We start from the raw sequence: 13124 nt of genomic DNA on the forward strand, positions 1-13124 counted from the left end.
GTGGGGGAAGAGCCCAAAGAAAGCTATTACACTAAAAAGTTGCTGCACACCCAACAGCATATGGAGAACACATAAAAAGAGGTCTATGAAATTACAGCATCCAAGAAACGTTCACCAAATATCCACCTCTATTTAACCACCAGACAGCATCAATGTAACACTGGCATTTGATTAAAAAATCACCTAGCTTTTTCACAACAGGCATGTGCACTTGCCAAACAGTTGGTGATGGAAGTTGAGTATAATGGTGCTACATGCAAAAAAGTGCATGTTCCTGGTGAAGCATGTGCTCAGGTGCATGGTGAATGTTTAATAGCACAAACGTACGAAGGGCAAGATGAGAAAACGACACACGGGCAGAACCCACGTGTGCCACCCTCTTGTTTTGTCCTTCGTCTACTTCAGCTGTTAAAATGTTTACCATGATCCAGAACCACCTAGCCCACCAACAAACCACAACAATGTTCAAGTGCAGTGGAGAATAGACCAGGGAGATCAACAAATGTTTCCAGGCTCAGATCCCACACAAATGGATCCACACACAAATGGATCCCACACATAATGCAGCACAGTAGCTTACACAAAAGATTTACACATGTGTAGCACACCAAAACTGGCAAGACCAACAAAATTGACAAAGAAACCCCTCGACATTCTAAAGTGCTCTTAAAATCCAAAAATGCTCTTAAAATGTCCTTTAAAAAACCAGCACACTTTAGCAATTACCCTGGCTCTAGGGTCATTTATTGTAACAGGTTCTCATAGCAGGCACTGCCACACCCAGAAGATTTGCTTCGCAATCTACACATCATCTTCGTATGCTGCATTATTGCCAGCAGTAGCTTCTGTAATACAAGCACCAATGCTGCCCCTCTCAGAAGCTAAATGGCCCATAAAACCCCACACAAGTTGCCTAGCTCCATCACTGTGTTATACAGCAGTGATTGGTGCATCCGGCTCTGAACTGCACATTGCTGCTGCAGGGGCATGAGTTCGATCCCCAGTGGCAGTGGTAACAGTTCAGTTTTTCGTCATAATATGGCAAGGGTGAAGCTGAGGATGAGGAGGTAGCCTGACAATGACATGATAATGACAATGAAGGCGTAATAAAAAAACTATGATGATGATGATGAAGATTTGAGTTTATTGGCACAAGGGCCAGATGAAAAAAAAAAAAAGATCAGATCGGCAAGATACACATAGCAAACATAGTTGCAAACTTTTAACTACTGCTGCATTAACATAATTACAGAATGCCGCTGTTTCACACAATGCAACTCAACTGCAAAAAATGAAAGCATTTAGATCAGTAAGTTTGCAAGATCGGCATCCTATGCAGGGGTTAGAAAAGGCTGGATGTAGGTACAGATTTCCAAACTACTCATCACACTACTTACCTAAGCAGGAAGGACATAACTTTTGAGATAGTTACCTTTTTCATAGATAAGGTATTCGACAGGGTACATACAGCCAGAACTTGAATGCCTGATGTGCTACCGTCAAATAACTCATTCAAAACATAGACACTTCCTTACTGAAGTCTTCAAAGCTCAATTCAGCATGCCAGTGAACATCTGAAAGTGGGTGCAGCACACACTGAAGCCTTGATGCAAGATTTGTACTTTCTTAAGCCATTAAACCATGCTCCTGCACTGTATGCAGTGTCAGTGATATTTGCTAGATGAAGATGTCGTTAATATAAAGTCTGTTTCACCAAACACCCCAAGCTTACCTTCGTAGTTTTTTATCCTGGATGGTGAGAGTCTTCCCACTTGACGTTGGTCCCCTGAAAACAAATGTACGTCTGAGAATTTTGGCACCCACTGGACAGTAATATACACAAAAAGCAATTAAATGTTGTCTTCAATTTATAACTGTGCAATTAAGGACTTGAAACACATCTGCAGCTTTTAACAATCTTCTGCGAAACTGTATGCATACAGTTTCGCAGAAGCAGGCCTATCTCTTTTTCGAGATAAAGCTCAACCTGCACCTGTCCCAGAGACTCACTCCAACACAGAGATTCATTGATCAGCGTCATCCCTTTATTATCATAAACAACACACTGCCTCCACGATTTACTATGCTTAAGATTATAGAGTAGCCCACCACTTCTGATATATACCCTGTGATCCTTTATTAACCCTTCCAGTGTCACTGAACTACTGGTACATTTCTGCATTTCTGTCCCGCCATTTTTTTTTTAATTCTTTGTAATGTGAGAACCACACCAAGAGAGCATTTGCCATTATCTGTGTCATTTTTTTCAATTCTTCATAATTCAAACTAAACCATTGTCTTCATTTTATAATATCTGAGAAAAAAATGGCTGTGGCTCTGCTAAGGTTAAGCCTAGGATGCGAAGCATACTAGCCTTTATTTTAGTTGTGATGCGTTGCATATTGCAATCACTCAGTTCAGCCCTTGGGCGCGGCCGGGCAGCCACCATTTAACCACGTGACGTGACGTCACGACAGCCGGAGGAAAAACTGGGCCCCAACTCGCGTGGTCGCGCGCGGCCGCAGCCACCACCTGGCTCCCGCTCCTCCCACTAGGGGCGCTGCGCCGGCACGTGACGTCACGGTCACGTGCCTCCGATTTTGCAGCTGTTATGACGTCAAATGGTAGCTACGCGGCCGCGCGCGGCGCAGCAAGGAAGAGCATGGTTCTGCGGCTAGTATGCTTCGCATAAAATACCAACACTGGTGGTGCGTCACCTAAAGAGGCTAACACTGAAAGAGTTATAGGGCCCCTTAACTACTCTGAGCTCTAAAATTTGTTATGTGGTTGTAGCTGTGTGCCAGTCTACTGCTAACATACAGCTGTGAGAATTTTTCAAAATTATGCTGTAATAGCAAGATTACAGGCATTTTATGAACAACTACATAGCCACCATGGTATCTCACATGCCTTTGCTAACCTCCACACTAGCGCTTTCTCCTCCTCACTACCTACTCTCACCAACTCCATGCAGTGTAGTGAAAGCTACGGGCTCCATCAGCACACAAGAAGAAAGGCTCCTCCATAGTCCACCCCTAATTGCCCTCTGTCACTTGCTAATACTGCATGTAACGAAAACATGTAATACAATTCTTGCTTACATCTTTGCTAGTGCACTACCCATGCACCTTACTCTGGCATCGTTGTGTAATGCAAAGAAACCATTACTCAATGATGCATGGGTCACATGCAGAGATGGCGTAGCTACCATTTCGTGCAAGATGCAATCAGAGTTAAATTTAGCCTCTCACTCGGCGTTCAAAGAGGCATTTCTGAGCAGTACCTCTGTCAATCCGAGAGGGAGTGGTCGTGTTTGAGAGCACTCACCTCTGCCGTAGTAGGTGTAATTCATGAGACTCAAAAACCTGTGCTCATCAGATGTTATAAGGCTTACAAGTGGGCAATTGGTCACAGAAATTTGACAGTCGCTCGGCTACTGCACCCCCTTATTTCACAGATTGGGTCCAGAAATAGAGCAAACAGACTTGGGCACCAAGACAGAGGGATGCCATTTCGCACCCACCACCTTCGACCACGGCAGCCTCACTATGAGTAGGGAGCGAGCTCAATTGCAAAATTAAAGCGTAGGACCTCTGCGAAGTGTATCATACATTAAGCCAGTAAGCTTTGTAATGCATGTATAAATGTGACTTGTGTATTTGGTTACGTCATTTCTTAGTGTCCATATACCCCCACCGCATGCACAAGATGTTTCATGTACACCATTGCGGCCGCATCCTTAATACAGCCTACTTGATCACTTAGAATTCGTGGCTGCTCCACAGTACGTAGGGCTACCACATTCACCAAAGAGGACCATCACAGTATTCTGTACCCGGTGCATGTTTATTTAAAATGTATTCAAAATGTCACAGTGGTGAAAGAGATGTCGATCCACTGGAAATTCAGCAATTGGCAGCCAAACATTAAGCAGTCACTTGAATTTGGAGAAAGGCAAGAAAACAATATCCCATTCCTTATAGTTTGAGATATAGACTGTAGGAAACAGCCTTGTAGTCTTCACAGGCACTTCCCAGATAGCATGTTACAGACAGATAGATAGATCAGAAACCTAGCTGATCATTTTTGAACAATGAAGACTGGGTACAGGCAACTGAGAAGAAAGCTTGTAAAGAATGAAAATTTAGACTGTCTTACATTCCACTCATTTTAACTCCTTCCTGCATATGTAAAAAGTGCCATGAGCACTTGATATGGCATCAAGTGATAGCAACGGGCTGCAAAAACTCGTGCTGCACTATATCAGTGCCTTAAGGGCACCTCGCCAGGCCCCGGAAGAAATTTCGGTTATGCATTGGGAGCTGTAAAGCACCATCTAAGGAGCCTTCTGCAGCAAGAATTTTTTTCACGGGTTTTGTAACAGCAGAGAGAGCTGAAATGCTGTGAGGTGATGGTGCAAAAAGGTGACCTACCGTCCCCACAGCAGAATCTCTCTCCCATTACCTAGACCAGGGCCGCTATCTCGTATGTGTTTGAAAAGCCGACGCTCCATTTCGTCTCACGCGATTGTCCTGGCCACACCAGTATCACGGCCTAGGGCAATCTAGGCCAATCGCGTGAGGCGAAACGAACGTCGGCTTTTCGAACGCGTACAAGATAGCGCCTCTGCACTCACAAGCTGAGAGGGTGATGCCACAAGTGACATGCCCCAGTTTTCTCCCATATCACAGCAGAGGAACGTGACAATTACATCACAATCCCCGCCTTCTTTCCTGCACAGCACATTTTCAGCAGCCCTTCTGCCCACACTGCATTTCAAAGGAGTTCTCAAGTTGGTCACACTGCTGCTGGTTATTTGTGTGCGACGTGAAGGTCATAGCTGTGATGATGACTCCACTGGTAGAGAGAGTAGTTCCTCCGAGAAGAACAGTGCATAGACTTTGGTTTGAATTTCCAGCTGTCTTTGCAGCATACATCAGGATAATAATTTGCCAACACAATCGCCACTGCATGATCAATGCACCACACTTGTCTGCTTGCAATGGCCAAACATGGGGAGGGAATCTTAAAAATGTTGGATGCAATGTGAACATGTAGGTTGTCATATGAAAACAATCTACTTTTTAATTAAAAAGAAATTTTTAGAACTTTCTAGCAGTAAATAGGAACCTTTTCTCAGATGCTTGTTGTACATAAGATGGATCTATGCCACATGGCACAAATCTCGTATATATTAAATTTCTCAAAAGAGCCTCTCAAAAGAGCCTTCCAATGCTGTTCCCGCAGTGCCAACTATGATTCAAATCAACATATAATGTAACCTGAGGGCATACTTTTAAAGCACTTAAAAATTAGCACATGAGATTGGCAGTTATTCAATCAAGAATTTTCACAACACAAACGAACAAAAGGCTGCTCACAACTAAACTTTCTGCACCATCCCTTACTGTCTTCATTCACCCACTGACACCACCATTTGCAACAGTACCAAGTACCAATCGCACATATATAAGAGAAAATTGACACCAGTATGGTTGCCTCTGCATCCAAACACATAAAAAGAGCCAGCATCGGCACTCTGAAAACATAAAACTGCAAAAGAATCATTGAGTAGATTGTTTCTCAGAGCCGATTTCCTTTTGCTCTCTGTACTCTCAAACCTGCTTATTTCCACTATTGCACATGCCCAATGCACTATTTGTCCAATGATGACTCCCAAAAAGGCTAGGCTTTGTGGTTACCCACTTCAGCGAGCTTTCCAACTGCTCATAATAAAAAAAAATGATGTCTATACATGCAGGTCACATTATCAAAGAGGTTCACCGATTAACCTTGCAGGAAAGCGACCAGAAGTGGGAAGTAGACAGCACCCTTTGCAGAACTTTAGGGCATCACTTCTATATAACCAAGCATTTTTCTCACAGGTATGAAAGAACTTGAAAAGCTTAAAAAAAAAAGTGTAACATATGTCCCTACATAGAAGCTGATTAGAAACATTGCTGACACATTCTGGGTTTACCCAACAGTGAGAGGCACCACAGATGGCATTGCTTCCTTTACAGTGGTGCTGAAGCCGTCGCTCTGTGTGTTGATTGCAGTCAGCCCAAGTGCTTTGAGTTATTGGAGAGATTGAAACAATAAATACTTTGATATTGGTGCTACAACAAACACTGACAGCATCAACAACCACTCTACCCCGACAACAAAACATAAGCAGCAGCTTAATTTGAGTTCGAGAGCCCATTCAACTGCAGTACATTTAAATGCAGCTGTAAGCATTCTCCTTTTAAGTTTTCTTAAATGCCAATTTGACAGATGCTCGAAAAACACCAGACTAATTACTACTTATACTTTTACCTAGGAAGAACAACCACTAAGGTAGATTTTGATATGCCACTAATGTGTTATGGCTACTAGTTCTTACAGTAAAAAATTACATCAAAGCATTTTTAAAATCGGTGCTCTCTCCCATGGCAGGGAAAGTATTTAGTAAAACTATTTTTTTCTGAAGGAATGTGCTCAGACCCCTAAGGCACAAATGTGAATATGCTAACATGTGCACACAGACCTGTTGTTAGCAGCGGCAGGTTCAAGTCAATTTCTGCAAAATTCTGCATACTCCCTTTTCAGTACAAAGATTTTCAAATATAGTATAATTAGGGCTTTCAGTATAAATGCATTGTCCATCAGACAAGGCTTTAATCATGCAGTAATTCAATAATATGAAGATCAAATAGGGTGTACATACTTAAGGAAAAAATCTTCATCTTCATCTTGCAAAAGCTTTTCCTGCAAAAGAAGGCACATGAATGACATCTATTTATATAATGCAACTGCAAAAGAAAAGCACATATTCCCTACTCCTCCCCTTTAAGTGTCAGTAATTCCGTCCATTGAAAATTTAGTTTCATCACATTTCTTGCATCTGCAGAATCATGAAAAGCACAAAGCTGCAGAACTGATTAAGAATTTTCAATCCTTCTGTAAGTGTTTTCAATTTTACAGAATATGGGCTCCATGCAAGAACTCTCTGCAGGAACTTCAGGTATGTGAACATCAACTATATCAAGCCCAGCATACTTGGAAAGCACCAATCTAGCTGTTTGAAGACTACGTCTGACGTAAAGCAGTGTGAAAAACAATGAAAGATGTGAACCTGCAACATGATGGCATACTGACACTGAAAGAAAGGATTGAGCCATGTACATTCCAACTCATTTTACTAAAACACTTCACTCATTTTACTAAAACACTTCACATGTATTCTGAAACTTGTAGCACATATCCCATTAGAAGTCCTTCAAGATGTATATGACACATATTAAATATCACTATTTTGACAGCGCTTTTGCTTCTGATGCACTACCTTGGCATGCAGAATTGTGCACACAGTGCCTGCAGAGGTTAAGTACAATGGCACCAAATGCAAAGAAAGTGAGCTTGCCTTTTCAGGTTCAGCAGCCTCTGTGACATCTTCCTCAGAAAGATACCTTCTAAACTTTGGCGGCATTCTTACTGCTCTCCTGAGGTTAAAGGTGCAAACAGACACAGAACAGTCAAAACACACAAAGAAAGCGCACAAAAGGCTTTAAGTAATAAACTACACCTTTTTGCAAATTAGTATGAGCAGCCTGAACACTGCAGACAACTCACTGGCTTCCAGAAGAAAGGATCCCAAGCCAGTAACGTTTTCACCCAGCTTGCACAGTTAACTACTCAAAGCATTATAACTCGAGGTGTGCGAATATTCGAAGTTTCGAATACGAATCGAATATTTTCCTTATTCGAAGCGTATTCGATTCGAGAAATGCATATTCGGAAATTCCCACATATACGAAGTCGGCCAAATATTGGTAGAAACGGCGAATATTCTGACAGATGAAATAATTGAGCAAGTAACAAATTATATGCTTGCTTCGCATTCTCCTCAGAACATGTTTATTCACCGAGAACTTTGCATGACCAGCTCATTATCTGTATGCTCTGCTTCAGTCTATCTGCATGACGCCCGTGAGACAAGATCAGTTTCAGTTTCTTTTTACCAAGCTTTATTCTATGGCTCTTTCATAACTATATATGATGTCATTTAGGGCTCTGTAACTATATGTGACAAAATATGTATCCCAAACGTGTTACCTGACAATCTTTAGATGTTTGGAAATTAAAAAGAAAAAGATATATGTCCGAGGAGAATGTTGCATCGCCATCGACAACTCCCGCCTTGTATTCCCGCTTTTCTCATGTAATCCCGGCTCTTTGCTACCTGCTGCGCTGCTTCTCCGTGAGACAAACGCAAAACATGCTAACTTCGCCACTGCGCTATTCGCAACTATCTCAGTGCCGATACAGCCCTCGATCAGGCGTGTTCTCCAAGAATGGCATCAACTGCAGATGACGAGCCACCAAGCAAGCAAGAAAAGAAAGCCGGAAGAAGCCTCCTTTGGCGGCACTACACAAAGCTCTTGCCGTCAACAGCTCAGTGCAAGTCGTGAGAACATGCTCTTATAATGCCAACGGGAACAACCACTACTATTCAAAATCACATGAAATAGCACCCTTTGTTGATGGAAGAGTACAAAAAAAGAGGCCGCCGCAAGCGCTCCATTGAAGAATCAACCGACACTGGATGATAGACTTCAGCAGAGACAGCAGTCATTGTCTATATGAGAAGAAAGAAAATGCACTTCACCAGAATGTGGCAGCCATTAATTTCTTTACCATTTCTGCCACATAAGTTCAAAGCACTAGTCGAAGCAGCTGTACAGTCGTGATGCAGCCAGCCATTTCAAACAAAATTGTCGCGTGTGCTCGTCCCGCGCATGCACAACGACACAAGAGCAAAGGTACGACATGAGCTGCAAAAAGCACTTGAACACGGAACAAGTACTCTCGCTATTGTGAGCAATATATGGACGTCGCGTGCCAATGAGGGTTTTGCAAGCCTCAAGCGTCATTATCCTGCGGTGAAGTTCGACATGAAAAAGTTCACTTTGAACACGCGACATATGCCGGAGAGTCACATGGCTATGAACATAGCTGCGTCATTGGAGCAGCTATGCACTGACTGGGAGAAAGCAATCGACTGCGTGAAGTACATCGTGACGAACAGCGGCCGCAATATTCGAGATGCTGCAATAACCGAGCGGCTGCCAGGAGACTGCCTTGGCTCCAGCGAGCCTGCTTTGCGCACACTCTGCACCTAGTGATCATCAATGAAATGTCGTGTACTCCGGCGATCAATAGACTCTGCAAGAAGGCGAAAGCGATTGTAGGGCACTACAAGCATAGCCCTAGTGCACAGAAAAGACTGAACGATCTGCTGACGTAGCTGAACAAAGACGAGCTCTATGTTGCGCAGGATGTTGACACAAGATGGAACAGTCAGTACCTCATGCTCTCAAGGCTCCTTAAACTCCAAGAGTCCATTAGACTTGAGCTCACCCTTTCGGACACGAGTGCAGATACATTTAACTCTGCAAAGTGAAGAGATGCAGTGGAGTTTTTGGAGGCATTGAAGACCTTATTTTACGCAACTGTGATCTTAAGTGCTGAAAAGTACCCCTCATTATCATGTCAAATTCCAATTATTTTGGTACGCTGCATTGCCTCGAAGATTGCAAAGGCCACCTGCCATGCCAGCATCGAGTTCGTGTCCGCTGGTGGTATCCACTGTATGGAAAGCTTTTGACGGTCTAGTGATGAACAAGGAGAACACACATTTGGCATCTGCCTCTGAGAGGGAAGTTACAGACTATACGGAAAAGCATCTTGTCGAAAGGGGCAAGGATCCTTGTGAATGGTGGCAGTCCATTGGCGTTTCACATACCCGCCTTTAAGTACACTCGCCCAGAAGTACTTCACCATCGCTGCCACCTCAGTTCCAAGTGAAAGTCTTTTCTACCGTTTGAAATGCTGTCACAGTGCATACAGAGTGTTTACTTTCTGAACATGTTGAGCAGTTAATTTTCCTTCATGATAATCACTAAAACGTGTATTACTTGACTGAGAGCATTACCTGTCATTACCTGAGCGCATTATATGTCATGAGTCTCTTTTTAACCTGCAGCAGCCTTGTAAAATGCAATATTATTTTTAACAAGGGTTATAAAGCTATTGTTACCACATTTTCAACTTTTTAATACTACGTACATATTCGATTCGATATTTGAAGACATTTTTTTGCCTTATTCGTATTTGATTCGTATTTGAAAATTTCAATATTCGCACACCCCTAATTATAACCATTATGTACAGGTGGAGACAAAGCTATGCAGGATCTACAAGCACTTGCCAAACTGCATTCTTGCACTGTCTGATGAAGCAAGCGCCAAGTGTCGAGACGTGGCATTGCACATGCGCTCCCTTTCATGGTTCATGCATCAGCCAATACACAATACAAGGCATTTGCTTCTTCAGGGGTACAAGAATGCCATTTTGCACATGCTCGTAGATCCCACAAAACTTTGTCCCCACCTGTGCTGCACCATAAGTAAAGATCTAAAGCCAAAGGAAAACAATAGACTAATGTACAGGCATATACTTTCACAGAATGATGACATGACTAAGGGTGTGTGAATATTTGAAACTTTCGAATAATGAATCAAATAGCGTCCCATTCAATTTCGTCTTTGAATCGAATAGTCCCCACTGGTAAGTGCGAGTATTTAGCAAATGCTTTTTGAATATTTCAAAATTTCAAATGCTCCCAATTAAGCATAACATTATAGCAAGAAAGTATGATAAATATTCACTTTCACGGGCATAGTATACATATAACATAAGAAGCTGCGTAGTGGCACAGGCTACACGGCTTAGGTAGACATAATATACAGGCTATACAGCAATCATTCACACTCTCTGAAGATTCCTGTGCATGCGAAGAAACTGCTTGTTTGCTCCTAATGCTCCATTCATGCTTTTAATAAACAACGCCTCATAACATACCATGTAATGACAGAAACTTGCTAACTTTAACAATGGTAGAATGCGAACATTGTTTTATATTAATTGTGATCAAGGCTACCATTACTTTAAATCCTTTTGGTACTCGAATCACTGCTGGCACTATTCAATTCGTAGTCAATTCAGTCTCAAAAATCACTATTCGCACACCCCTAGCCATGACAACTGAGAACAACACCTTAAAATTGCAATAAGGATTGCATAAAATTACTTTGGCTCCCTTAACTAAATGCGCTGCACATACCTATTGAAGAATGTTTAAAGCATAGCCAATAACATGCTGTACATTTAATGCTATTAATGAAACCACCCACAGCTTAATATTTTAAGCCGTCTTTCCCACGAAAAAGAAAATTGTTGTCTACCCGAATCTAGCACAAAGCTACAAAGGTAAAAAGATGAATGTTTCCTCAATTGCAAAATTTTATGACAAACCCACATGGGTTTCCGTTGTAGCTTCATGCTACATTTGGATGAATGACAATTTTCCCTTTCACGACACCTTCCCCACCATGCAGGATTCCACAGAATGTATGTCTCTCCCATGTTGCTTACACAGCACAGTGGAGGCCTTTATCATAATAATATAAGACATAAGAGGTCACTTCACTGCATACTGCAATGTGGCTCAAACTATCGATACTTCATAACCCCAGCATGGATCATTCACGAACTAAAAATTGTAACACTACGGTGTCTCAAGAAAGCACACAAACTTCACATGCATGTGAGAAGCCGCAACACAAAACTAGGCACAATGAAGTGTTGGGATATCAAAACCGGCAGTATGTATACAATGAGCTGTACAGAAAGTATACTGCATGCAATGTGCAGCTTCAACAACCTACAATACTGTGATAAAAGCAAATACAGGTCATCAAATTCCGAGCATATCAAATGGAGGTAATTCAGCTAAATTTCATTATCCCAGCTGAGGAAAACTACCGCTATACAATTTGCAGTAAAAGATCTGTATGCTCATCCATTACCCACGCATAATCTCATGAAAGGCCATAAGTGATCAACACGAATTTGCTTATTTAAAATTTAACTCTAACCCGAAATGTCAAGCTTATAGTGACATTTGTTACACGAATTGTGTGTGTATATGAAAAACTACATACATTTTCGCAATTTTTTACATACTGAAATTTAGATGGTTTTATAGTACAGACAGCAGTCGTGATAGACCTTGCGCGCGTGTCTGCCTGCTTTAAAAATAGCTTGGTCACTACTTACTTTCGCGGCGTTATGGCATACACTACTTTCCCCGCAGATAACTTCTCATCTCCCTACAGTCAACACCACAGCCTTCCTATTCCGCCTTTCAGCTTGAGCAGGTAATCTGTGGGAAATGAAGGGGGTATGGTCCATTTGTTTTGGCATAAATTTTCCTCACATATTCATCATGACAGTTACTCGCATTCCTTCACTCCAAGTCTGACTCACAATTAACAATACATTTGCTGTTTCATTACCACAGAAGAAGAGACAGTATTCAATCTGCTTGTTTTGTGTGGAAAACCTGTGTATATGCAGAGCCAACAGAGCGCATGCAGATTAGCGAAAATGCATAGCAATACTATATGTGCTCGCTATTAGAAGTACAAGCTAAAAGCTATATCAATGGATATGACGTTGACAAGACGCTGCCACATCTTCACTGCACGAATAGGTCATAAAACATGCAGCCTATCACGCCAGCAAGTGGTAACAGCTGCCAAACTATTCTGTCGACTCCCTTTAAATCACGTGGCGCAACAACATTACTCACCACGATGTGCAAATTTCCGACTTCACATACCAATATCTTCCCAAGAAAGCGCTCTCCACTAAGGAAACAGAACAAATTACAACACCCACTTATTTTCCCTCTTTTTTTGACATCATTCTGCTCTACACCACGGCGTCCCGCACGACGTGCGCTACGTAGGTAGTTTGGTTGCTGTCAACCATAGAATGAGAGAACGAGTGTCCCCCATGCGGTGACTTTCAGTTTCGCTTTCGAAAAAATGACTGTATCTGGACACCGTTGTCAACTCTTTATGCATAGTTTTATTCTTTTTCCACAACATGGCTAACTAGGAAGTCACTACCTTCAGGTAGTGACCAAGCGAAAATTTTACGCTCTGAAAGTTAGAAAATGGAACACGATGCCAAAAGTAGACGCTGCCTGATATATATATATATATATATATATA

General features: G+C 42.1%; 1 protein-coding gene across 2 annotated transcripts in view; it reads right to left on the reverse strand.

Moving 5' to 3' along the window:
* The window catches only part of LOC135914197 (vesicle-associated membrane protein 4-like), a 30282-nt gene extending 17387 nt beyond the window's left edge, over window positions 1–12895 (reverse strand). The window contains exons 1-5 of one of the 2 annotated variants that reach the window (XM_065446941.1): window positions 12698–12894; window positions 12163–12268; window positions 7406–7484; window positions 6710–6750; window positions 1733–1786 (exon numbers count right to left, since the gene is read on the reverse strand). In XM_065446941.1, the coding sequence (XP_065303013.1) occupies window positions 1733–1786; window positions 6710–6750; window positions 7406–7471 (161 nt within the window). In that variant the 5' untranslated portion in view covers window positions 7472–7484; window positions 12163–12268; window positions 12698–12894. Of the gene's footprint in view, window positions 1–1732; window positions 1787–6709; window positions 6751–7405; window positions 7485–12162; window positions 12269–12697 lie in introns of both variants that reach the window. The other variant, XM_065446943.1, reaches the window with a different exon arrangement.
* Window positions 12896–13124: the final 229 nt, after the last annotated feature.

This window comes from Dermacentor albipictus, chromosome 1 (assembly GCF_038994185.2).
Source record: "Dermacentor albipictus isolate Rhodes 1998 colony chromosome 1, USDA_Dalb.pri_finalv2, whole genome shotgun sequence".
NCBI lineage: Eukaryota > Metazoa > Arthropoda > Arachnida > Ixodida > Ixodidae > Dermacentor > Dermacentor albipictus.